This window comes from Uranotaenia lowii, chromosome 3 (assembly GCF_029784155.1).
Source record: "Uranotaenia lowii strain MFRU-FL chromosome 3, ASM2978415v1, whole genome shotgun sequence".
In the NCBI taxonomy this organism is placed as follows: Eukaryota; Metazoa; Arthropoda; class Insecta; order Diptera; family Culicidae; genus Uranotaenia; species Uranotaenia lowii.
In genome coordinates, this window is record NC_073693.1 from 241,856,273 (window position 1) to 241,883,436 (window position 27,164).

The following is a 27,164-nucleotide window of genomic DNA, read 5'->3' on the forward strand; positions in this document are numbered from 1 at the left end:
AGTTTGGAAAAATTAATTTATTCTAGAGCAAAAAAAATTTAATAATTCAAATATGTTTAAAAAATCTGGTAAATCGTTTTTGAAAAATTATAGCGATATCTTTTGATAAGATGAAAAAAAACATTTCATATTCCATTTGATGTTAAATCCACAACTTTTTTTGTGGTAAGAAAGAATCATCCTCCCGGAAAAAATACCGAAAAAAGTATTTTTAATTTTTTTAAACATTCTAGGTTGCCGTGAAGAACACTACAAAGCCGTTTGTTTCAAATAATAACAGCTCTGTTCATGTTTGTTGTGTTTTCAAGATTTTCAAAAATATTCGAGGTTTTTCTTTTTCAGAAAGTTTATAAGTAAATATTATTCGTGATTATAAAACTAATTGTGCACAAGTGACAATGCAAGAGATAGAAGATTTCTACGGTGTTTATCTTCTGGTCAGTAAAAGCCCCATCTCGAAGTTTGCCGGTAGAACATACATTGGTTACACAGTTGATCCGAATCGGCGCATCAAGCAGCATAATGCTGGCCAGGACAAGGGAGGTGCCAAACGGACGTCCAATCGGGGTCCTTGGTAAGTGTCTGATTTTAGTTTTATTAAAAAATGTATTTTTTTCTGAATGTTTTGCCTGAAATGGAAAACATTATAAATGCACATCAAGCTGAAGCTTGTTTGAATGCATAGTGAACATTGGGGTGCATGCATTTTGAATAAGGATGGGAAAATAACTTTTTTAAACATATTTTAGGTTTTGAAGAAATCAGTTCCAACATGTTTCCGTTTCGAGAAAAAAGCGTTTTAAAAATTTTGTAACCTTTTCTAAATCGCTTATAAAGATTCACATGAAATCTTTCATGTCTATATGACCCAAACGGCGCGGAGTATCATTCTTAATACATTTTTATAAAAAAGGGTATTTTCATTGTAAAATAGCTCGCAATTGCTTATACAACCTAGCTGGAGTATGAATTTCGCGTCAATAGGTTATATTATGTGTATAGCACCAAACCGAATAGCGACAGTAGGACTAGCGACGCTTTTTTACTAGCGAGATTTCTGTCATTCGCAGATTTGTTTTTCTTTTTTCAGTCCAGTAGGCGGTTTCAATGTAGTACTCGAACATTGTTTATATTATTTACTTTACATTTTCCTTACTCCATCAATACTCCATCCATCAATATCCATCTACCAAAAAGTGACCAATTTCCTGTGGGACATAAAATCGGAATTATAATACCCACCCGACTGCGAGGTGGAATTCAACATTATACTTGCTGGGTATATGGTCAATGCTACCGGTCCCATACTAAGTTGATTGAAAATCAATCAACAATCAGAAAGAAGAAGAAGAATCGCATGCTCCAGGTCTCCTAGGAAACTTGCGGTGCGTCGTGATTATTTTCAACGTCGCGACGTATGCGATATGTCGCTAGTAAGTAGTAGGCAAAGCAGCTGTTATTATTAGCGCTTATATTTTGGATTTTTCTGCATTCATAATAGTATAAATGACTTTATGGACAAATATAACTAGCCTATTTTTTTTCTTATAGTTTTTAATTTCGAAAAATTTGAGCATTGTACTGCCCCTACCCAAATAACAGACCCATATCAAAAAATGAGCGAACGAAAAAATGAGCCTTTTTGTTTTGGATTTTTTTTTAAATTGTGACCACAATTCAGTATTTACTTGCAACAAAGCAAACGGTCTAGATGCAAGACATCAAAAGGGGAATAATGCTTAAAGCTATTCAATCACTCCTAAAGAAAGACCCATAAGCGTTTGTCAAAAAATAGAGGAAATTTTATCTCTATCTCACTTACAAACATTAGACATACAGTATCAAGAAAAAGGTGTATAATGTTAAAAAAAAATTATAAAACATTTCGGAGTGCTTATTTATTATGAATTTGAAAGAAAAACACATTTAGGAAGCGAAAATTTTCATCGAGGACCTGCAAAAATATGCATGAACAAAAAAATCAATCATGTTCAATTGAATATGAGTGGAGCGGCTTTCAAATGAATTTCGAAAGATTTTGATAGGAAATCAATACGGTTAAAAGCTCCTTTACTTTTCATTTACTTATTCATTTAAAACGCGAGAAAAACACACTGAATTGTGCGCTGGAATTCACCAGATGTGCAGCAAAATTCATCAGATGTGCGGCAAAATTCATCAAGTGTGCACAAAATTCACCAAGTGTGCGGCAGAATTCATCAAGTTTGCACAAAAATTCCCCAAGTGTGCGGCAAAATTCATCGAATGTGCAGAAAATTCACCAGATGTGCGATTCCAACTTTTTGATTTCCATTTACATGGAATTCGATGAATACTTCATAGGCCTGTTTGAAAGATACAAATCTGAAAGCTGTTTCAAAGCTCTGACTTTGACAGAGAAGATGCTGCCAGTTGAGTGAAGATTGAACTTTGACTGTGAAAACTTTGGACACTGAATTTTCATTTGTATTTCATGCTGAAGAAACTTTGAATGGTAGATTTTTTTTTCCTTTATTTTTCCAGTTTATTTAAAAAACTTCTATTTTAATAAAAAAAAAATGATTTGAATAAAAAAAAGTCCGATTTAAATAAAATAGTGGAGATGGGGGCATAAGGGCCACCTTAAGGAAAACGCTTATTTAACCATAGGAAATAGCTATAATATGGAGGTTACATTATTGTTTCGTGTTCAGACACTTGAAAAGCCTATTCCCTAACGGACTGAAACGTGAAAAACTAAATGAAAACGTTAAAAAATGCATTTTAAAAAATTTTGCCAAAAGCTGAAAACCAGCCACTGTAGAGGCATAATGAGAACCCCCCCTGAGGCAGTATGAGCACCATTAATCAGTGCAAGATGTGCGTTTTCTGCCGGGGAATCTAGCAGCGAATTCAACTTGATGATCGGGTGAGTCGTAGATTCAGCAAACAAAGCAATAACAAAATAATCTAGGTCTGGTTGTAGAATACAAACAATTCACGCACGCTCATACATTATGTGCTTTGTTTGGAGGATGATGCTACTAGCCGTATAATGTTACAATAAAAAAATCGATCATGAATTGTAAATGGAAAAAAATCACCCCGAACAGAAATCGAACTCTAGTCTTTTGATTACCTCTCCGACACCTTACCAATAGGCTAAATCGTCGGATGAAAACTAGTCAAGGTGTGGCTCTATAAATCAATTTTAATTTGCTGCTAGATTCTACGGCAGAAAATGCTCATTATGCCTCGATAATAAGGTGCTCTATATGCCCCTAGTCAACAAATTTAAGTAAAAACGTGTTTTAAAATTGATAAAAGTGAAAAATCAAAAATTTTTCGATGGTAAAAATTGAGAAACAATGTGTACATCATGTTGCAGTGCGTACATTATAGATCAAGGTGATTTTAAGATCATAAGAGCTTATTTCGTGATGCTAAAAAATTATAATATTATCGTTATTTGAGAACATAGCCCTTTTTTTTTCAAATATCTCTGTAAAGATGATAAGGATATTCCTGTTTTTGTGAAAAATTAATGCTATAGGAAGTACGAAACAAATCCTCATGAAAATTTATTTAAGAAAATACGTACTTTCGTAGAAAAGTGAAGTGCTCATTATGCCCTGGGTGCTCGTTATGCCCTCATCTCCCCTAAATCCGATTTATTTTTCAAAAAAATGACTGATTTTTATCCACCCTGCTCTTAATATAAATTTAGTTCAAAATTAGTTTCTGAACTAAAGGGTGTTCGGATCACAAAGTAACCAACTTATTATGTGAATTTCTCGAATAACTAGAATCGCATGCAAATTATTCACTTTGTCAAAAATTTACATAAATCTATCTCTCACCATCTTTTTGTACGTTCTTGAATTATTTGTTTACATTATTGCGATTTTCTTATCGCGCTAGAGTTTTCACACAAAAATTTCGTCGACCTCAAAATTCGCTCTACGACTTCGTACTTTTTCTCTCACCGTCATAATCGTATGTCTCTTGAATAAAAGAACTAAATAATCACAGCACTCATGTCTATTCCTATTTGGAATAATCGATTGTAAATAAAAATTTTTGAGCTTCAGGTATATAATTCGATATTATTATTTTATTGTGAAACTGTTTTTGATAATAATTGTTTTTCTAGATCAAATAAGAGAATCCAAAACGATGAAGTCTTCCAGGCACAATTCCAGTTATTAATCATCTGTTTGGAGTGTCAAGCTGAAATTTAATTGTGATAAAATCAGTGATTTCTTCAATTGTCATTATATTATAGCATCCAATTTTAAATAGTTGAACTGATTTCAATTGTCTATTCCGGAACCGTGCAACCACTCTACAACCATATAAAATATTTAAGTTTTTAAAGGAATCTAGAGAAAATGAAAGCGAAAACACTGGCTATTCTTCAAGTGAATGTACCACACAACATGATGTTGCGAAGCATAATAAATATATTTTAAACTAAAAGTTTTATTTTTTTTTTTTTAAACAACATCCTTGAAAATATTTAGCATTTTCTTGCAAAACACCTATGACATCTGGTCAAAGAATAGCAAAAAAAAAATTGAAATTGTTTTGATCCAAAAACGGTCTATTTTGTTTCTTCGTCTGGGTTTTGATCGTTTCAACGGTCAAATTTTGGACCGATACTGATTTCTCAATCTGGGATAACCTTCAATCTATCGTGAACGCTGAAATTTCATGAAGTAAACTTTGTCGACATAGAAAGAAGTCTGCTGATTATTGTTATTTTCTCGAATAAATAGATTCGCTTGCACATTTTTCGACCGTCAAATAATTGTATAAAATCTTGTTCTCACCTTGTTTCGTATGTTCTTGAATTATTTGTTGACAAATGTCCCCTGACAACTTTAAAATGTGATAAAGTTCGCTTCATTAAATTTTCTGCCGCGAAATCTATCTGTATCCACCGCCCGGCTTTACGTTTCCCGATGCTATGCTGACAACAAAATTAGTATTTCAAACAAACAAAAAAATCCACGTATTTGTAATACAATGTTTGATAATGTTTATGTAAATTTTACGAAAAAGTGGCAATAAATCCATAAAAATTCAATTCTATCGTCGTATTCAAAGGACCAAACGGTAAAAGCAAAGTTTTTCAAAACCATAAAATAAATATTCAAAATCTGGTATTTCAAATCTTTTATTATTTCACTTTTTTATCATAACTTCCACTTCCGGTATCGATTAACACAATCTGCGAGCTCTTGGGGTAATCGATTTAGAGCTGATGTGGTTACTCGAAGAGATCTACGTTTAAGGGAACCATATACCTAAAGCCCCATCTATAGAGACTAGTTTTCGTTTCCGGATAGCATTTTCGACCACCGGCCAGTCCTCTGTAGCCTCACATTTGGGAGTAGAGATGTACCGAATATTCGGTCGGCCGAATATCGCCGAAAAACCGTTAAGCCGAATATTCGGCTCACCGAATAGTTGAGCTAAGTATTCGGCCGAATAGACCGAATAGGCCGAATATCTACTACACAGCAAAAAATAATTGCTGTAGAATTACAGTAAATACCCTGTAACAAAAAGGAGCAGGACATTTACCGGAATTTTACAGGTCGATGACATTTATTTTTCAGTGTGCCTTTAAAATTCACTAACCTGTAAAAATCCCAGGCCTGTAATTTCAAAACGCTGTAAGACGCTGTAGACATGTAATTGCATTGATTTTATTTGCTTTAATAGAATTAGAAGTCACTGTTCAATGAATCAATTTTTGTTTCAATTTACATCATATATTTACTAAAACAGTCTTATTTCAAAATTAATTTGGTTTGTTTTTTTTTTGTAAAAAATGAAAAAGTTCATTTGTAGATGTGATGCTGGGTGCAGTAATCGTATATCGAGTCCACCAGCAAACACCAGTCACAGAAGAGTCCACCTTAACGATAATTTTGGGGAAATCATTTCCGCATTTCAGCTAGGCAAGTCTCGTAAAGTGACACAGCTCGTCGGTCACTGGTGCCTGAAAAGTTAAAAAATAATTAAGTTTATTTTGTATCGTAGAAAGTACTTCTAAAAAAATCTCGGAAATCATCACTCAACGAAATTGACACATTAGGGACGCCTATATAGATTTTTGCAATTTGATTCCCATATGAAGATCATGTGTCCCGCACATACCCAAAAACATAGAATGGTTATATGTGGGAACACATAAACACACATAAATCTCATGTGGTTTTTTACATAAAAAATATATATTTTGGCATATAAATGTTAAATGTTAGGCATATTGATTCAATAAACTTAACCACGTTAGATTTATTCGGCCAACTTTATTTCTTAATTCCTTTTATTCGTCTTAAGTATATGAAAAAACGCTGGGTCACAAACAGCTGAGTTGAGGCCATATTAAAAGAAAAGATTAATTCAGAATAGTGTGCATAAAAGTAATCGAAATACCTTTCAAAAATAATTTTAGTTTATTTTATATTTCAAATATATTCCCTAAAATTCTTGACTTACTAACGAATTGCGTTCTGAAATTTCAACCATTATTTGAAATTTTATCAGATTCTTATGTGAGAAACTATCTCTTCAATTGTATTCGTCATTAAGCTTTTGCTTTCTAGGATCTTTCAAAATATTTCGAATAACAAAAAACGAAAGTAAGCTTAAGAGTTTGTTTCCTTCAATTAAATTAACGAGCTGCTAAAAATTGTTTATAAATCTTCTATCTTTTCAGAAGTTTTAATGTCAAAAAATGAATTTAAGTGCATCATAAATGAATTGAGCCTACCTTACTGTGTTAAGTTCCCTTCAACAAAGCCACACGAAGTGAAAATTTTAGGATTTATGGCGCACCATCGATAAATCTAAGAGTTTAAAATTGGGGACCACCTTCCAAGCTCTTTGCGATCGGTTATTTCCGATACATCTGGTGGGTCCATGGAAGGTATCAGAGACTAGTAATATTGCTGGGTGTAAAGGATTTTTACACCTTCGGGCTCTCCAATGTACCAGCCGGAGAGTTTTCTGAAAAATTTTCGAATTGGCATGTCATCGTGTGGGGATCGTAAATTAGCGATCATGTTACATTTGAGTCGGTTTTCCAGATCTCTCTCGTAAGATCTACCTGAAACAAATGGAACCCTAAAGTAATTTATATTTAGCAGCGTATTCTGTTACACCATACTTACGTTACTGTCTCGAACTGCCAGGGACCTCCAGCCCATCTTAAAATCTACATGATGACCCTTTTCGATTAGGGAATACATCTCGATTCTCTGCGTGTGTAGACTTGAAGAGCACCATTGGCAGCAGCAAGCGACTTTGTTGGTACGGTTCTAGTTGTTTGATTTCGCAGCTAATTTCCAACCATCAATCGTATTTTCGCTCAATCCTTTACCAAATTGCCAAGCAGGATTCTCTCGAATCGAGTGCGTTCCGGATTATTTTAATTTCCGGTTCCTCGTGTGCCGTACTTCCGTTTCTTCCACGAGAGATATGAGAGTGGTTCTGGAAAAAAACGTTGAAAATCCTTTTTAATAAATGTTGTTAATTCATAAATATATTACGCCGTACTTGCATAAAAATTCATCAAAGATAATTCCACGACACGGACTAGCCAGCGGCGTCGAGCTCATTACGACGCCCAACGTCGAATCTGGTACATGCCCTGGCTTTCCGGTAGGGTCCTCCGAGCACGTATCCCAAAAGCGCTCCTCATCGATTGATGACAGGTTCTGAATTGCAACTGGTCGCCGGGCTCCAGCAAGCAATCTTTTTGTGACATGGTGCTACCCTGTCCCTTAATACACAAGAAACTGCAGCTAGTCAAAATTGGCCACTAATTCTGATCGGAGGAATTTCAAGCAGGTTTCGCGAAATTTCTTTGTCGGTTCTCAAAGTTTTAATACGCGATTAAAAATCTTAAAAATATGGGAAGCAACGCGCGCGTCATTTTGAACCAGAACAAAATAAAAATCATCGACAACGGGTTCGATGATTTTTTGATTAATTCGCACGCCTATTTTAGTTTGGTCACCCCAATATATTTATAAATTCAAGAAAGCTCTGAACACCATTTTGAGCACGAGCTAATAATTCGGTTCACGGTAACGTAAAACTTGGGTTTTCGTCGAACCATACTTTGGCTTATAATTTTCTACGTGTTGCTCTGCTGCCAAATAAACAAAACAAATAAAAAACAGATTAAAACACGGAATATATTACGGATATGAGAAAATTAAAATCCTACCTCAACCGAGATGCTGCTGGTTTTCATGATGCCTGCCTGGTGCTGCTTCCTGAAAATGACACTTTTGAAGAAGATTTTGTTAAAACCTGAGAGGAACATACCGAGATATTAACTAAAAAGTTACCAAAATGTGTACTTGCAATAATGCTTCTTCGTTTTTAGGTTTTTGTTGAAAACTGCACCGTCTGCCGATAGTTGATAGAATATACTTTCAAGGATTCAACGTAAACAAAAGAAAATGTTATTGGAAGATCTAATAGTGGTTCCAGTAAGCCGGGAACAATTACTTAGACAAGTTTAGACTTTTTCATCGATTGATCGCTCTAGTTTGGTGTCTTCTACTAGTGAGTAAAGATAAAATTATAAGATTTTAATTCGGATTCGAAAAAATGAATACGAACAGAAAATTAACGCGAAAGTTTAGTAAAATAAAAAGTAAGAGATGTGAGTCAAAAATTTTAGCAAACTGCCAATAAAATATTTTGAGAGCATACATTGCATACCTATCCGGATTTTGCTTATGTTGACTTTTTATTAACTTTTGCTGACCTGCTGGACCCAACAACCGAGTTTATTGTTGTGACGAGGTTGTTCCTACACTTTTCAAAAAATAAAGGCCTTCCGAGTTGTTCAATTCGGCCCCTCCTGTCGAACAGCTGCGGGAAATGAATTGCAATCATCTTCTAGATTGAATCGAAGCACAGTAGACAATTTTTCAGGAGCATCATCTTTCTCACAAAGATGGATGAATTTCGAAGCTTAATTAAAAGATTTGGAATTAAGAAAGGAAATCAATCAACTAAACTAAATACTTACCAACAATCTGGTGTAGGGAGCGCTCAAGACTTGGCGATTTTCTGAAAGTTGGGCAGAATAGAGCGGCACGGTTGTCGTTGAATTTGGCACTTTTCTAGGCGCCATAGGTAGTAAACTTTTTATGCGACGGTTTACTACCGTCTTCTATTCCTACCTTGATTTTTTTTTCACGGAAATAACAAACGAACTGTTGCTGTTACGAGAATTCGTTTTGTTTTGATAGACAACCGAGAATTTTACAGTCCTGTAATTTGGTATCAGCCTGTAATCAAAAGCTCACTTAAAAATAAATGAATATGGCCTGTAAAAATACGGTGAATGTCATGCTCCTTTTTGTTACAGGGCATTTACTGTACTATCCAATGATTTTTCATTTAAACTCACACGTTTCGTAAATTATAGGCTGGTTTATTTTAAAGGCATCCGTTTTCAATGACACGTAATAGTCATTATTTTTTTCTGTGTACAGACTTGGGAATTTTCAATTTTTTTTTTGATAATTTATGAAATATCCAAAAGTAATGTTAACATCCATACTTCTCTCGGGTTTATTCCGATTGTTTGCTAAATCAAATAGAAATATCAAATTTTTTCCTAAAATTTTTTGGACTTTGTGCTCAATTTTTCAAAAATTTCAAAATGTAGATACATAAATTTTGCCTGTTTTTATTAATTTTTTTTTAATCGTTCTGTCTGGATGCCTGACCATCTGGATACGTGTAGTTGTAAGTATGGTGTGATTAAGGTTAAAGATCATCTATCTTTTCAACAACTATTTTAAAGATATCTTGCTCAAATTCGACCTTCGTCCAATTCAATATCAGAGAAGAAATTTCATATAGCTTGGCACCTGTTTCGACATGTTTAATCCCAGATTTCACAGGAACGAAAACTCTTTGGTGATAAAAGCCCTAGAAGCGACTAGTCATCTAATGTCTTTTCAGTTATTGGTGACATTTTAAAAATCAGTAAGACCCCTTCTTGAAAAATATTTTGTAAAATATCATCCGATTATATCATCTGGTTGAAAATAATCGACTTAAAAACATGAGGGGCATTAATATGGAAGAAATAGAAAGCATTGAAATAATCGCTTAAGGTTTTTTCATTGAAAACTCTATAGAATATTCGACCGAATATTCGGCCGAATATTCGTTTGGCCGAATAGTTGAAAAGGTCAATATTCGGTATTCGGCCGTTCGCCGAATACCACTATTCGGTACATCTCTATTTGGGAGTGAAACTAAAATACGGTGCTACTCCCGAGTTTCCGACAGTCGGATGACATTTGCAGGGTAGTCAAAAATCAGGTATCAGATGCAGTCATCTGTTTTTTTTTCACTAGAACCTTTCCTGGAATGCAGATGTTACTAAATAGTGATTCCATACACACTACCAAAAAAATCTGGAAAATTACATCACATATGATGTAAATAAAAAGAAGCATCATATTTGACGGAATTTTCAGTGCGAGTTGAATATTACACGCCTGTAAAATTATGCAACGTGTAATATGAAAGTGATGTAAATTTAACGCCACTGAATTTGTGAAAAATATCCTATTGGAATTTGTTTTGTTTACTTTTTATTGATCCAATTCAATGGAGTTTTTTCATCTTTCATAACAAAAACAGTCTTTAAATAATGAATTTCATTTTTTTGTCAAATTTAAAAAAAAAATGTCTTACACATTAATTTTTTTAAAATTCACTTTCACCATCTTCCGAAGTAGAGTTAAGCAGAGTAGCATAGGGCCGCTCCAGAACAGCATCCGCTGCTGCTGCTTTTCGGAGTTATCCGGAACCAACGATATCGACGGACTTAGAAGCTAACTGCTTCAACAAATTACTTTGGTTCACGACTTGACTGAACACTACATTTGTGTATTCCTGTTTTTGACAGTTTTTATTTTTACATGACGTTATCGCGTTCAGTGTAATGTAATATTAATTTAACTCCCTGTCGATATTAAATTCTGTGTCGTGTAATTTTCAGAAATTTCTAATTCAGTGCTGTTGAGAATTTTGTATGACCAGAAAAATTGTAATATTACATCATAGGCGCCGTTCACATACCACATGGACAACTTAGGGGGGAGGGGTTTATGGTAAATGTCCACGCTTGTTCACGGAGAGGGGGGTAGGGGTTTGGGTCATGTCCACGTGGACATACTTGCTTCCAAAATATTTTCTGAAGGTGAATAAATATTAATATGTTTAAATCAAAATCTTAAAATTACAAAGCTTCCAGGAATTCCAGTTTAAGTTCAAACGATTAGTAGCCACCTGAAAGCAAGTGATAAGTATGATAATTAAGAATTCGATTTTGGCAACATTCGATTTTGGAAACATCCGATTTTGGCACAAGTGTTAACGGTTGCTAGAAACAACTATAACTTTTAGTTTTCACTATAACTGGACCTATTTAATTTAGACAAACATAGAAAATACGTTTTCACGTTCTGAAAAGGTGATAAAATACAACAAAAAAAAACAAAAGTTATTTTTAAAAAATTATCAAGTACCCACAAATTACAAAAAACACAAAAAATTCAAAATGTTAAAAAAAAAACAATTATTAATTGATGACTTAAAATTCAACTTACAAAATTATGAAGAATGATAAAAACGGCAAATATGACAAAAAAAAAGATTATAAAAAAAAACAAGAATAGTGAAAAATGCATCAAAACCATAAAAATTTTTTTTTTTAACTGTCAGATTGGATTGAGACAAAAAAAAATCAAATCTGTCCACGTGTACATCCGGGGAGAAGGGTAGGGGTTTGCCAAATGTCCACGCTTGTCCACGGAGGGGGAGGAGGGAGTCAAAAATCTCATTTTTTTGTCCACGTGGTATCTGAACGGCCCCAAATATGATGTAACGAAAAAGATTCATCACATATGATGGAGTTTTCAGTGCGAGTTGAATATTACACGTCTGTAAACTTCTAAAGACGTGTAAAATTTGAAAACATGTAAAATATTAAAGACGTGTAATATTTAAATCGCACTGAAAATTCCGTCATATGTGATGCTTCTTTTTATTTACATCATATGTGATGTAAAATTACATCAAATAATCGCGTTCTGTGTCAAATAATATTCGTGTCATTAGAATTCCGTGATTTTTAGGATTCAAATTTTTTAGTCTGTTAATTTACATCAATAAATCGCGTTCAACGTCATGTAATATTAAAGGTTTTCAATTTCAGTGTTGTTAAGGATTCAAATTTTTTTCTGTGTAGTTCAATTTAATGATACCTAGGGGAGATGGGGGCATAATGGCCACCTCAAGGAAAACGGTTATTTAACCATAGAAAATAGCTATAATATGGAGGTTACATTATTGTTTCGTGTTCAGACACTTGAAAAGCCTATTCCCTAACGGGCTGAAACGTGAAAAACTAGATGAAAACGTTAAGAAATGCATTTTAAAATTTTTTGCCAAAAGCTGAAAACCAGCCACTGTGGAGGCATAATGAGAACCCCCCCTGAGGCAGTATGAGCACCATTAATCAGAGCAAGATGTGCGTTTTTGCCGGGGAATCTAGCAGCGAATTCAATTCGATGAAGTCAGGTGAGTCGTAGATTCATCAAACAAAGCAATAACAATATAATCTAGGTCTGTTTGTAGAATACAAACAATTCACGCACGCTCATACATTAAGTGCTTTGTTCGGAGGATGATGCTACTAGCCGTATAATGTAACAATAAAAAAATCGATCATGAATTGTGAATGGAAAAAAATCACCTCGAACAGAAATCTAACTCTAGTCTTTTGATTACCTCTCCGACACCTTACCAATAGGCTAAATTGTCGGATGAAAACTAGTCAAGGTGTGGCGCTATAAATCAATTTTTATTCGCTGCTGGATTCTACGGCAGAAAATGCTCATTATGCCTCGATAATATGGTCTCTCTATATGCCCCTAGTCAACAAATTTAAGTAAAAACGTGTTTTAAAATTGATAAAAGTGAAAAATCAAAAAATTTTTGATGGTAAAAATTGAGAAACAATGTGTACATCATGTTGCAGTGCGTACATTATAGATCAAGGTGATTTTAAGATCATAAGAGCTTATTTCGTGGTGCTCAAAAATTATAATATTTTCGTAACTTGAGAACCAAGCTAGTTTTTTTTAAATATCTCTGTAAAGATGATAAGGAGATTACTTTTTTTGTGAAAAATTAATACTATAGGAAGTACGAAACAAATCCTCATGAAAATTTATTTAAGAAAATACGCACTTTCGTAGAAAAGCGTAGTTCTCATTATGCCTCGGGTGCTCGTTATGCCCTCATCTCCCCTACCCAACATTTTGAGGCAGATATGAAAATTTTTTGCTTGTTTTTGTCGTAAAATATTCTTACTTCCTCCTTAGAGCAAGTTCACTGGTGTTGGGAAAAAGTGGTAGAAATTTTGACATTTTGAAAATTTTACCATGCAAAAATGTTTTCAAGATCGTGGGGCGTTGTATTTTTTTACAACACTGTTTCTATTTCAGCCGTATGTGATAAAAATATTGCTATTTTTGGATCACAGCATGCGAAAATACAACACGTGTTGTAAAAAAACTAGAAGGCCAAGATCTTGAAAATGTTTTTGCATGGCAAAATTTTCAAAATGAGTCGTAAGTGTCGAAATTTCTACCACTTTTTCCCAACACCAGTGAACTTGCTCTTAGCAGTTTGTTATGAAATTTGATTTTGTCATTGGCTACCATGATTGCCTAGAAACGTATTCAAGAGGCGTACAAATATGACGGTGAGAGAAATAAGCGAAATAGTAGAGCGAAATTCGAGATTGACGAAATTTTTGTGTGCAAACTCTAGCGCGAAAAGAAAATCACAATAAGTGTTAAATAAACTTTTTTGTTGAATAAACCTCCCACTTAGTGGAATTTTTTTTTAAATTTATGAACACATCTTTTAAGAAAAATTCTAAGTTTTAATAGAAATTCAAGCATTTGCGGGTATTTTGTAACGGTTTTTTGCCGCTTTAGGGCGATGTATTCACCCCGATCACCTTCCCATAGGACCGTGACCGCGCATGATCAGATTCAGTGATGGTAAATTTCGCCCGTCACGCTTGACCCGACTAGTTTTGTTTCATCAAACGACTGGCACTGTTCTCAATTGACGGAGCCTCACTACTCGCATGACGGATAAAGCACGACACCAATCAACATTTCTCCATCATCGACTGGCGAAGCTCCTACACATGGTCAAAATTTCTCCTGAGAGTGACTGGCAAATCTCTTCACACTTCGATCGGCTGCTGACGACAGGTACAACTAATTGAACGACTTGCTGGCAGAGAGCAACAATAGCAATAAAAAACTGAAAACGAGCTTGCTGGCAGGAGCAACAATAATAATAAATGCGTTTCTTTTTCGTCATCGGTCGTTTGAATGCGATTGCTTGACTAGGTTATTATTTTAGCTTCAAATGACTGGGGAATGAATGACTGGCAAACGAAGTGACTGGTCGTTAAGGAACAGTCAATTGAGTTTGACGGACCAAGAGGCTTCACAGTCACAGCTTCACGCATCATGACGATGACTTTTGCCAAGCCTGGTTGCAACAAACACATTAAACGAATACATACTTTCATTTTTCTTTGAAAATGGTTGTACTTATTGAAAGTAAATTAAGTTCAGCGGATTTTTTTTGATATGTCTCATTTGGTTTTTGATGGGGAAGAGTCTGAAAATGGCTTGAAGAATGGTATTTAAAAACTTAGATCAGTTAAAAATCAAACCATTACTTCAAACCGGATTGGCGCGTCTTACAATACATTCTGGATTAACAGTACATTTTCAAAATAGCATCTAAAGGCCCCGATTCAATTATTCACGATGATCTTCCTGACTTCTGTTCCCCAGGGTAATGGTAATGATAATTCATGGTTTCCCGAACAACATCTCGGCGCTCAGGGTAAGTTTAGTCTCAGCTAGGTTCGCATGGACCTAATTATTCCCCAGCACCACGGTCACTTCTGGCATGATGATGATTGGTTCCGATCTGGTCTGGTCTTTCCAGTTTGAATGGGCCTGGCAACAGCCCAAGGTATCCAGGCGGCTCAAAGCCATTCCAGAACTGCAGAAAAAGCAGCGCAAAGAAAGCAACCTGGAGTACAACTTTCGCATACTCACCGAGATGCTCCGGATCGGTCCCTGGAATCGATTACCGCTGACGGTGCGCTGGCTGGCCGACGAGTATCATCGCGAGTTTGAGGTAGGTTTTTTGAGGCAAGATTGCATGTCAGGTTTCTTTCAACTATGGTTTTTTTTTCTGCAACCAGGAGTTGATATTTTATTATGACATTTGCTACACTTTTTTGTTAATGTTTGCTGGTTATAAAAGAGTTTTTTTGAAGATATCAATATAACACCGATCATTTGCTATGCAGGAAATTGTTAGAAAACGTTGGAAAATAATTCCGGTTATGTACCTTGATATGTTTGTTTGCAGATAGGGAAGGTGCCACCCATGCATATGCCAATTAGCTTCGGACGCATCAAGAAAGTTCGTAAAAAGGGAAACGCCAGCGAACAAACAGACAAGACGAGAAGACGGCAAAAGAAGACGACGGCAACAGGGAAGAAATGTGAAGAACCTGGGGCCGACCGGTTGGCGATTGCCGTTTCATCGAATAATGGCAAATCAAAGAATAGTAAAAGTAAACACATTACCGTTAATTACGATTATGATGTGGACGAGTATGACCTGATTGTGATGGGCGGTGGAGCGACGGAAGAAGAAGCGGCAGAAGCAGAACCCGCTCAGGGAAGTTCGCGGAATGAGGGCATAGCTGAGGCCGATGGTGCTAATCATGATATAATCATTAGTTCGGATGACGATCAAGAAGACGAGCACGAGCACCAGCAGCAATCACTGGCCGATTGTTGTACGATTTGTCAGGGATCCATTCGCGTTTTTTCTGAGCAAGAAGATGATGGGCAAGGTAGCTGCAGCAGCAGTGATTTTCCGTTGCGGTGTATTCAGTCGAGCTGTCGATTGATTTGTCACATTGAGTGCCTGGCGAGCCGGTGTCTGGAACCAGGTCAATATGTCCCTGTTGCCGGGAAGTGTCCCATTTGCGACAGCTACTTTCTGTGGGGAGATTTGATTCGGAAAGCAAATGGGTGCAGTGATCTGGTACAGGATCTAGACAATACCACTGTCCTTGAGGTGGATGATGTTTCCGATAGTGATGTTGAATAATTAGTTGAATTTTCGTTTGGTTTAGAAAATAGATTTACCTAAAGGGTTTTTGATATTTTTTTAGTTTTAATTGAGTTACCATATTAATACCACGTCCTAGCTAAAACCAGAACTTCGAATCCAATTTCTGGATGTTAATTTTAAATTCTGAATCTGAATTTTCTGTTCAAAGCTTAACACCGTTTGTTAAGTTATTCATATGATAAGTAGTGCATTGATTATTATCGCCAGTTAATTTCGACCAGTTAGATCAATCCGATTCAATAAGAGCAAATGTGACCCTCCCTACCAATACTACTTCGACAATATGATGCTAAATTTTGGCGCAAATAGTTTTCGTCAGAGCAGGAAAAATTTAAATAAAGGATTATATAGTCGACCATAGAGAAGTAAAGTTGTCCCTTAATAAATCGCGCAATAAAAATTGTTGGTTTTGATTTAACCATTGCGAGTATTCATTATAAAACATTTTTAGTGCCGTGACCAGGATACAAATATCCGCCCGTTCTGTGTCATGTGAATACAACTCGAACGTTGGTTTTTTGTTCTGCGACCCACCATTCCTGTATAGTTCATCAAAAACGGACGCTCAAAACTTCATACCTACCACCATTGCGATTCCCAGCTGGTGGTTTGAATACGTTCCATCCCTTGCCAAGAAGCTTCAAACGGAATCTGCAGAGCTAAAAGATATACAAGGCCTCCTGATTAAACAGGAATCAGGTAATTACCTCTCCAACCTGTTACCAGCCGTTAGTCGGTGCTTTTAGATTTCGTTTGTTTTCTATACATTGTTCGACTGGAGCGTTATTAAATTGGACAACATTTGCTGAAGTTTTGGGAGAGTGCTGAATCAGTTCCGATCAAGGAGCTTTGATAACAGTCATCGTCAGATCCTTTTACGAGAACACACAGAAAGAACCATAACCGTGACCCGGAGGGCATTTGAACCACTAGCAGTTTATGATATTAAAAACAAGGCATTGAACTGCCTTGGTCAGGTGAGCACCTTTCCAAGTGATTCATTTTTTGTTGTCCGGCCTACCTGGTGTTTTCTTGCAGGCTACGACTTCCTGTTAGAAAAAGGAAACTAGCAAGAAAATCTACGCTTACAGTAAGTTTGGATCAAATCTGTTTTCGGATACCGTCAAGGGTGCAACAACCGACAGCTGACATATTGTATTTATACAAGGCACTAAATTGCCTTGGTCAGATCCCAGCAAACAATAAAACATGTCAACGTCCGACATGGATCAGGATCGTTATAAGCAGCAACTCTGCTCTAGAAGGACGACCCTGCTGGCGTCGTTAAGCCGTGCTAACATGTTCATTCAGGACTACGAAGCTGAACGGGACATGCTCGAGGTTGCCCTGCGATTGGAGAACCTGGACGTGCTACAACAGAATCTCGAGGAAGTGCAGACGAAATTGGAAGACATAGAAGAAAGCGACGAAGGCCGGGTGAGAAACTTGGGATATCGTTCAAAATTTGAACCTCTCTTCTTTCGAATTAAAGCATTTCTCCTATCCAAACTTCCGCCAACAACTAATTTGACTAATAATCTGCCTCAACCCTCTGCCGGATCCTCCACTCTTTCGGGACTCAAACTTCCAACCATATCCTTGCCGACGTTTTCCGGGGACTATCAAGACTGGTTAGCCTTCCATGATACGTTTTATGCGCTTATTCACGTCAACCCAGAGGTTTCAATTATTCAGAAATTCCATTACCTCAAATCTGCGCTCCAAGGGGAAGCTGGTCAACTTATTGAATCCATCGGAATAAGCGCTGGAAATTACAACTTAGCTTGGGACTGTCTGGTAAAGCGATATGCAAATGAGTACCTTCTGAAGAAGCGTCACATACAGGCGTTAATAGAGTGTCCAACAATGAAAATTGAATCTGCAGCTACTTTACACAACGTCGTTGACAACTTTGATAGACACGTCAGTGTCTTAGGGCAGCTAGGCGAACCTGTATTAGAATGGAGCAGTATATTAGAACATCTGTTATGTAACCGTCTTCATGGTGAAACGTTGAAAGCGTGGGAAGATTATGCTTCTACTCTGGAAATCCCTACCTACGCGTCTCTTATTGAGTTTCTCCATCGTCGTATGCGAGTTTTGGAATCTATTTCTGTAAACCAATGCCACACCCAAACTTCTCGTCCATTCTCCACTAACGATCATGATCGCAATCTACCAATAAACATGTCGTCCAATGCTGCTCTTGAAATGTACCAGTTCAAATGTTACGCCTGTGAAGAACGCCATCCATTAATGAAATGTTTTACGTTCCAAAGAAAACCTATCGCTGAAAAAATGAAAATCGTCAATGACAAGCGCTTGTGCCTAAACTGTTTCCGATCAGACCACTTGGCTAGGAATTGTAACTCGAAATTTAGCTGTCGGATTTGTGGGAGTCGTCACCATACCTTCATTCACGAAGCATTCCCCAACAACCCAACCCATATCAGTTATATTTCCCGGAATAATTCTAACCATCAAAGTAATGCTGCTGTACATGTTTCACAAACTTCTGCTCAAAGTATCACCAGCCAGATTCCCACCGATAGCACACATACAACTGATACAGCCCCTTCCTCCATCCAATTAAGCCTCCCTCTTCATAGTCGTGATAAAAACGTGTTTATGCTAACTGCAGTCGTGTTGGTTGTTGACCGTTATGGTAGAGAACATTATTGTAGAGCGCTCCTAGATTCCGCTTCTCAGCCCAACATAATCACTGAACGAATGGCCCAAATACTCCGTCTGCACCGCAAAAAGGTAAATGTCATGATACATGGTGTAGGGGAGAATCCGCAGTGTGCCAGTGATACGGTATTTACCCAAATTAGATCACGTCGAGAAAATTTTGAAATGGATGTGGAGTTTTTGGTGTTGGAGAAGATCACGTCTAAGCTGCCTGCTCGTGATATCCAGATAACTGATTGGAATTTACCAAAGGATATTTTTATGGCTGATCCGTATTTCCATAAAAGTGCTGGCATCGATATGATTGTCGGAAATGAGCATTTTTTCTCATGCTTCAAAACTGGTGCGAAAATATTCTTGTCTGATTCACTACCACTATTGGTGGATAGCGCATTCGGGTGGCTAGTATCTGGAGCAGCCAATATTCAGCATAGGGTACAACCGTTAGAACAGTTTTCCGTAACGATGGCATCTTTAGTCAGCTTGGAGGAATCACTAGAGCGTTTTTGGTCAATAGAAGAGCTACCCAGCCGTCAAATTTATTCTGAAGAGGAGCTCGCTTGTGAGAAATACTTTGTGGAAACTACATCCAGAGCTCCTGATGGTCGATATGTGGTTCGTTTGCCTCGTAGTACGCACTTTGAGGAGATGGTCGGACAATCTGAGGACACGGCCTTTCGTCGGTTCAAAGCCCTTGAACATCGGTTGAATAGCGACCCAGAGCTGAAAAAAGAATACCATCAGTTCATGAAGGAATATATTGATCTGGGTCATATGCGTGAGATTACTCGAAAAGAAGCGTCCGAAATTAAAGGTTATTTCCTGCCTCATCATCACGTTATTAAGGAGTCCAGTACTACCACAAAGATTCGGGTTGTGTTCGATGCTTCAGCGAAAACTTCCTACGGATACTCTTTGAACGATGCACTGTTAGTTGGTCCAGTCATACAAGACGAGCTCATAGCTTCTATTTTGCGTTTTCGGACCTACCCGGTAGCAATTGTAGCTGATATTGAAAAAATGTATCGGCAAATTCTTCTACATCCTCATGACTCACGTTTTCAGCGAATATTTTGGCGTTTTAGTACCCAGCACCCAATTTCCATTTTTGAGCTCAACACTGTGACCTATGGAATGGGTCCATCCTCCTTCCTTGCAACACGTTGTCTGTCGCAGCTCATCGAAGATGAAGGTCATAAATATCCTCTAGCAGCTCTTGTTGCCAAAAAAGGTTTTTATATGGATGATTTCATGGGAGGAGCTCAAACTGTTGAATCCGCAATCCAGCTCACGAAACAACTGAACGCTTTGATGTTAAAAGGTGGCTTTGTTTTGCGTAAATATGCATCGAATAAACTAGAGGTTCTTCAAATGCTTAACGATGATCAGATTGGAGTAAGTTCCCGGCTACGGTTCGACAAAAACGAGAGAATCAAAACTCTAGGCATTTCTTGGGAACCTCAAACTGATATGTTTGCTAGCGATATAAAGCTGAGTTGTAAGCATGAACGCATCACTAAACGACTCATACTATCTGGAGTTGCTCAGCTATTCGATCCCTTGGGTTTGATTGCCCCTATCGTAATCCGTGGGAAGATGCTTCTTCAGAACTTGTGGTTGCAATCATGTGGTTGGGATGATGAAGTTTCGAATGATGTGCAATTAGTGTGGAGAAATTTCGTCGATGAACTAAAACTGCTATCTGAATACAAGATTCCGCGATACGCGTTTCTTCCAGATGCGATTGTGCAACTTCACACTTTTGCAGATGCCTCTGAGTCAGCTTATGGAGCATGCATTTATGCTCGATCGATGAATGCAAAGGGAGAAATTTCCGTCCATCTCTTAGCTGCGAAGTCACGTGTGGCTCCGCTTAAAACAGTTACTTTGCCAAGGCTAGAACTTTGTTCGGCCCAACTCGGTGCTAAATTGCACGCAAAAGTAGCTGAATCACTCCAAACAACAATAAGCTCCTCGTTCTTTTGGTCTGACTCAACAGTCACCTTGCAGTGGATCAGTTCACCGCCAAGCTCGTTAAAAACATTTGTGGGCAATAGAGTTTCAGCAATACAAAATATGACGAAACCCTCTCAGTGGCATCACGTAGCAGGATCTCAAAACCCAGCTGATTATGTGTCTCGAGGGATGGATGTTCCAAGATTCCTGTCCAGCACTGTATGGAGACAAGGTCCTGAATGGTTATCTAAGCCGGAGGAGTTTTGGCCGCATGAAAGGATTCCCGATTACCCTGAAAGTGGAGAAGAACGTCGAAAATTATTAGTAGCTGTTGCTTCAACTGAACTTAAACATTCTCAATTTTTTTCATTGTACTATTCATACACTCACCTCAAACGCATCACAGCTTTGTGTTTGCGATTCATTCGTAACTGTCGATCTAAAGCAAGAACACAACCATCGGGTGATGCATCGGATGTGCACTTGAGTCCCACTGTTGAGGAACTTGATATCGCTGAAATGGTACTAGTTAAATTGGCACAGTCTGAAGGTTTTGAAAATGAAATTACCCTGTTAAAAAAAGGCTCTTATGTCCCAAAGCAGTCACCAATTCGTCTTTTGAATCCACTTGTCGACGAAAAAGGCATTCTAAGAGTGGGAGGGAGGTTGAAATTGGCAGATCAACCCTATGTTACCAGGCATCCTATCCTACTTCCAAATTTCCATCCCCTTGCCCGTATGCTTGCCATTCATTACCATCTCAAATTCATTCATGGTGGTGGCCGGCTCACTTTGTCCAACATGAGAGAACTATTCTGGCCTATAAATGGACGACGCCTAGTACGGAGTGTCATACGAGGATGTTGGAGATGCACCCGAGCAAGTCCCGTTCCAGCATGTCAGCAAGTCGGTCAGCTTCCGGAGCCACGTGTAAGACCTGCCCGCCCATTTACGGTTACCGGGGTGGATTATGCTGGACCTCTGTACCTGAGACCAGTTCACAAGCGAGCCGGGCCATCGAAGGCCTACATCAGCGTGTTCGTCTGTTTTGCCACCAAGGCCGTGCATTTGGAGTTGGTCAGTGACCTGTCGACTCAAAGGTTCCTGTGTGCATTTCGACGTTTCATTTCGCGACGTGGGCGCCCAACTGATATGTATTCGGATAACGGCAAGAATTTTGAAGGCGCAAATAACGAGCTTATCCAAATGCTTTCTTGGTATCAGGACGAAACGCAGGGTTGTATCGTTCAATCAGCAGCAGCAGACGAGGGTATTTCCTGGCATTGGAGTCCACCTAGAGCTCCTCATTTTGGGGGGTTGTGGGAAGCTGCGGTGAAAGTAGCAAAGAGACATCTCTATAGGCAATTAGGAAACATCCGGTTATCTTTCGAGGACATGGTGACGGTGTTAACTGAGATCGAAGCAGCCATGAATTCACGTCCTCTGGTACCAATGTCAGAAGACCCAAATGACTTGTCTTGTTTGACACCAGCGCATTTTCTGATCGGTTCTACAATGCATGCACTCCAAGAACCGGATCTGACGTCTTTCCCTGATAACAATTTGGACCACTATCAATCTCTGCAAAAGGCTGTGCAGCAATTTTGGCATCACTGGCGGCTGGAGTACCTGCAAGAATTGCAACGTTCTACAAAATATAATGCACCGAACAAGGAAATTGTACCTGGACGTCTTGTGGTAATTGTTGACGAATTTCAGCATCCAACCAAATGGCAGTTAGGGAGAATCACCAGCATCCACCCGGGTCCGGACCAGTTGACTCGGGTTGTGTCTCTAAAAACCGCTCGTGGATTCACAAAACGTGCTATCAACCAGATTTGTTTACTTCCCTGTGATCCGATGGAATATCCAGATTCTACAACGACGTCAGCGAAGAACACTACTCAAGAAGGAGAACGCAACAATATGTGATATGTAAACAAAGCAACCTCACGGCGATCACAACGTAGGATTATTTTGAAAAATTGTGTAGAGTTAAGTTATGAGAACTGTCAAATGTTTGTAGTACTAGAATAGTATCCCTTTATGTTCGAGTTTTGATATTGAAAGTATTTCAAGGTGGTGGCGATGTTAAGTTATTCATATGATAAGTAGTGCATTGATTATTATCGCCAGTTAATTTCGACCAGTTAGATCAATCCGATTCAATAAGAGCAAATGTGACCCTCCCTACCAATACTACTTCGACAATATGATGCTAAATTTTGGCGCAAATAGTTTTCGTCAGAGCAGGAAAAATTTAAATAAAGGATTATATAGTCGACCATAGAGAAGTAAAGTTGTCCCTTAATAAATCGCGCAATAAAAATTGTTGGTTTTGATTTAACCATTGCGAGTATTCATTATAAAACACCGTTTTCCATGAAACCTGAATCTTGAACTAATCTGGCTCCGGATACTGAATCTACAATTTGAAGTCACAATCTCACCACCAGGCTACAACTTTTCCAAGTTCATTAACCACCTAGAGATACTTCTTACCGCAGCAAACCTCAGTAAGCCCATCTTCATATTGGGTGACCTCAATATACCTATCAATAGGATGAACGATAGTTTAGTATTACAGTCCCAAAGTCTCTTGAATTGCTTCAGCCTCATTGTCCCAAATAACAATGTCAACAGACCTGCTAGCAATAATCTGCTTGAACCACAGCATCGTTCGCTTCAAAGACCTCCACTCAATTTTTTAATTACACATTTAAGTGTGACATTAGTGATCACAGACCTGTCCTTACTAATTACATCAAGCTTTACCTGAAGTAAAAATGTTATCACGGCGACATACGAATCGAGAACATCTCGAAAAAGACTGTGGATTTCCTAAAAAATGCTGATTCACGGAACCAAGACCCGAATGCTAGATTGAATTCTGTAATCGAATGAAACCAACAACTTGTTGTTAAACATACCCACGTCACTACCGCTGTCGTTCGAATGAGGAAAATATGTCCATGGATGACTCTAGAAGTATGGCAACTTTTGAAATCGAGGGATAAAATTCTGCGGAAATGGAATAAGAAACCCCACGAACATCAATCTTTCCGAGCAATTGAAGAGCATGAATAAGCAACTACAGAACGCAAAACGGAAGGCAAAAATAGAATATTATTAGCAACTCGTGAATACATCTAACATGAAAATTCTTTGGAAACGAATTAACGTAATGATAGGGAAGAATTCCAAACCTGATGAGCTGACATTGAATCTGCATGGATTTTTTTTCCAAGGATTTTTACTCTTTTGAGTAATTTATCCTTATGGAATCTGCATGGAGAAACTGTTGATAGTCCATTACCTGTGGCAAATGCATTCAACGAGTTTTTTTCTGCAATTGGGCAGCATCTTGCAAGCCAACACCACTCGACCGGAAACATAGATGAATTTGGAACCATCAAGCTGATCAGAAACTCCATTTTTCTTCGACCATCCACCATCCGAGAAGTCATAATAATAATTTCCAGAGTGGATCCTGCGAAAGCTACTGGAATGGACAGTTTTCCTGTGTCAGCGCTTCGACCCCACCACGCGGTTTAAGCCCACTTCAGCCTTCAACGATAGTGTTCGTATGGGCTAGTATCCCGAATGCTCAAGCTTGCTGTTGGCCGTTTGGTGTTTCAGTCCGGTGATCCTTTAAGGCACTTAATAGTTACCGACCGATTTCTGTTCTCTCTGCCTTCAGTAAGAATTGAAATACACGTGTGGTTTAATTAACGTGTGACAGTGGAAAGATTTATTTTCTTATTTTACAACTAGGCACGGATTACTAAGATTAGATCATAATTAATTCTACGCCTCCTACACTCCTCCCTAATCCGTGACGCCTACAAGTTCACAAAATCGCTGCTGCTTCTGGACAGCTAAAGGCTTCGTGAACCCATCAGCCGGTTGATCCGTCGTCGGAATGTACTTCACCTTCACCGCTCCTTCCTTCAGACTCTCATGCACGAAGTGGTAACGAATGCTCACGAGCTGCGAATGACGGACATCCCACCGCTTCTTTGAATGGCACCTTCTTCATTTCAGCTTCTTCTTCCGGACCGTTGGGACCCATGGACTTGCCCAACCTCACGCTCGGATCTGCTGGAATGCACACCGGTTTCGCATCTGCCATGCCAAACCGCTGGATAATCTCCTCGACGTACGCTTGCTGATCGAGCCAGAGCTTTCCCTCTTCTCGATCCCTCGTAATTCGGACACCTAGACAGTACTTGGTCTCCCCGAGATCCTTCATGTTGAACTGATCGCACAAGTACGCCTTCAGCTTCTGTTTCAACTTCCGGTCATTGGTGAAGATCAAGAAATCGTCAACGTAGATGGTGTGTCACTAATAAAGGAAATAAAAAAAACGTAGATGGTGACGAACATTAACTTTTCCTCACGCACCATCTAGTACAGGCAGGGATCGACTGAAGAACGATTCAGTCCGAACCTCTGCAGTACGTCATCCAGCTGAGCATTCCAAACGCGGCTTGACTGCTTCAAGCCGTACAGCGCCTTCTTCAGCCGGCAAACCTTGCCGCTCCGGTTCTCCACACCCTGTGGTTGCACCATGTATATTTCCTCGTCCTTCAGCTCGCCCTGTAGAAACGCCGTCACGGCGTCCATCTGATCGATGTCCAGATCATAACGCACCGCCAGCGCCATGAGGTATCGGACCGTCGCGTACCGCACGACGGGGGAATACACCTCATCGTAATCCAGACCTGGCCTCTGGGAACAACCCTTGACTACGAGACGAGCCTTGTACCGCTGAACAACTCCATCGGGTCCACGCTTCGTTTTGAAGACCCATTTGTTCCGTATAGCTTTCCTCCCCTCGGGCAGATCGGTCAGCACCCATGTCTCGTTTTCGCTCAACGACTGCAACTCTTCTTTCATGGCTCGAACCCAATGCTCTCTGTCGGACCGACACAGAACCTCGTCGTAGGTAGTTGGATCGTCCATCTGATTCGCATCATCGGCCGTCTCGGGTGGCAACTGAGGGGAAATACTTTTACCAGAAAAGGATCCATAGCTAACGAAATCAGAATACTTGCCTGGAAACCTGCGCTCCCGACCGCTGCGCCTCAACCCTTGCTCATTAGCTGGTCTTCGAATTTGCAGTGGGAGCGCATTTTCGGCAGATCCGGCACCGCCACCAGCAACTTCATTTCCAGCATTATCGATGCCAGGAAGGATAACGGCATCGACCGGTTGTCGTGCATCTGGACCAGCACAACCAACGCCTGACTCGAAGATCTTCTCAAATTTCAGTTCGAAGAATTCAACGGGTTTCGCATCACACGCTGCGCGTGCGTTCGCCTCGCCCTCAGCCAAAATCACAACACGATAGCCTTTGGTATCTTCACAATAACCAACAGAAATGCCGTTCTTTGCCTTGGGATCAAACTTCTTGCGCTTCGCTTTCGGGATGTGGGTCGTAACTCTTGAACCAAACACTTTCAAGTGACGAAGATTTGGTTTCTTGCCAGACCACGCCTCTTCCGGAGTCTTCCCAGACAACCAATTGGTGGGTATTTCGAATTTGCAACGCAAATATACATGCAAATATACCTGTAAACATATCGTATATAATGTAGCAAAACCAGTATATACGTATCGTTTTGGAGGCCATATAGGTACATTAGCAAACATATTCTTGATTTAGATTGTATTAAATTACGATTTGCACGACTTGTCATGCGCATCATTTACGACTACCCTGATTCTTTTTGGAATATACTATGACAATTTACATTATCATATAGATGATTGAGGTTTTAATATACGACATTTTTCGTAACAATATGGAAAGTTTGACGATTTATTTGGTCGTCTTTTGCGACTTGAGTGCAGGGCTCTCATTTTCCGTCAGTTGAATAAAAATAAGATTATCATTTTTTTTTAAACTTTAAACCAATCAGTTTATTCATCCATAAAAATAATAAAAATGAGATTATTTCAAAGAAATGCATTTTTTGCTGTCAAATTCAAGTTAATATCGTACAAATTTATTTGCCAGATTGCTGATTTTATTGTTAGTACCTGGACTTGATCCCCTGATCATACGATCTGCAGCTCATGATGGTTCCTCGAAGCTATCTGGGATATATAAATTCAAGGGGATTTGCTTCAAAGGCATTAAACCAAAAGCAAATCGTATATTTCTATAACTTAAATCTTTTAAATCGTAGAACACGTCATCGATGATCTAAAAATAG

General features: G+C 38.5%; 2 protein-coding genes and 1 long non-coding RNA gene across 7 annotated transcripts; 2 read left to right on the plus strand and 1 right to left on the minus strand.

Annotated features, from left to right (window-relative positions):
- Positions 1-275: 275 nt before the first annotated feature.
- On the plus strand, positions 276-17,561 carry LOC129750842 (structure-specific endonuclease subunit SLX1 homolog). Of its 3 annotated transcripts, none has more exons than XM_055745939.1 (4): positions 276-574; positions 14,931-14,982; positions 15,088-15,282; positions 15,520-17,561. In XM_055745939.1, the coding sequence occupies exons 1-4, from the start codon at positions 399-401 to the stop codon at positions 16,270-16,272; spliced, it is 1,176 nt and encodes a 391-aa protein (XP_055601914.1). In that variant the 5' UTR covers positions 276-398; the 3' UTR covers positions 16,273-17,561. The 3 variants fall into 3 exon arrangements, with proteins under 3 accessions (XP_055601914.1, XP_055601916.1, XP_055601915.1); XM_055745941.1 differs by lacking the exon at positions 276-574 and adding an exon at positions 1,201-1,433; XM_055745940.1 differs by lacking the exon at positions 276-574 and adding an exon at positions 14,113-14,856.
- LOC129750848 (uncharacterized) lies at positions 5,585-8,622 on the minus strand. 3 transcript variants are annotated; one of them, XR_008738509.1, is made up of 5 exons: positions 8,228-8,622; positions 7,552-8,146; positions 7,167-7,485; positions 6,767-7,102; positions 5,585-5,989 (listed from the first exon to the last, which is right to left on the minus strand). It is a non-coding gene; the product is annotated as an uncharacterized LOC129750848 (long non-coding RNA). The 3 variants fall into 3 exon arrangements; XR_008738507.1 differs by having other exon boundaries at positions 6,767-7,098; positions 7,552-8,149; XR_008738508.1 differs by having other exon boundaries at positions 7,552-8,149.
- Positions 17,506-22,875, plus strand: LOC129753231 (uncharacterized). Its single transcript, XM_055749029.1, has one exon. It carries the CDS (start codon positions 17,506-17,508, stop codon positions 22,873-22,875), a length of 5,370 nt encoding a protein of 1,789 aa, XP_055605004.1.
- The last annotated feature ends 4,289 nt before the right edge of the window (positions 22,876-27,164 follow it).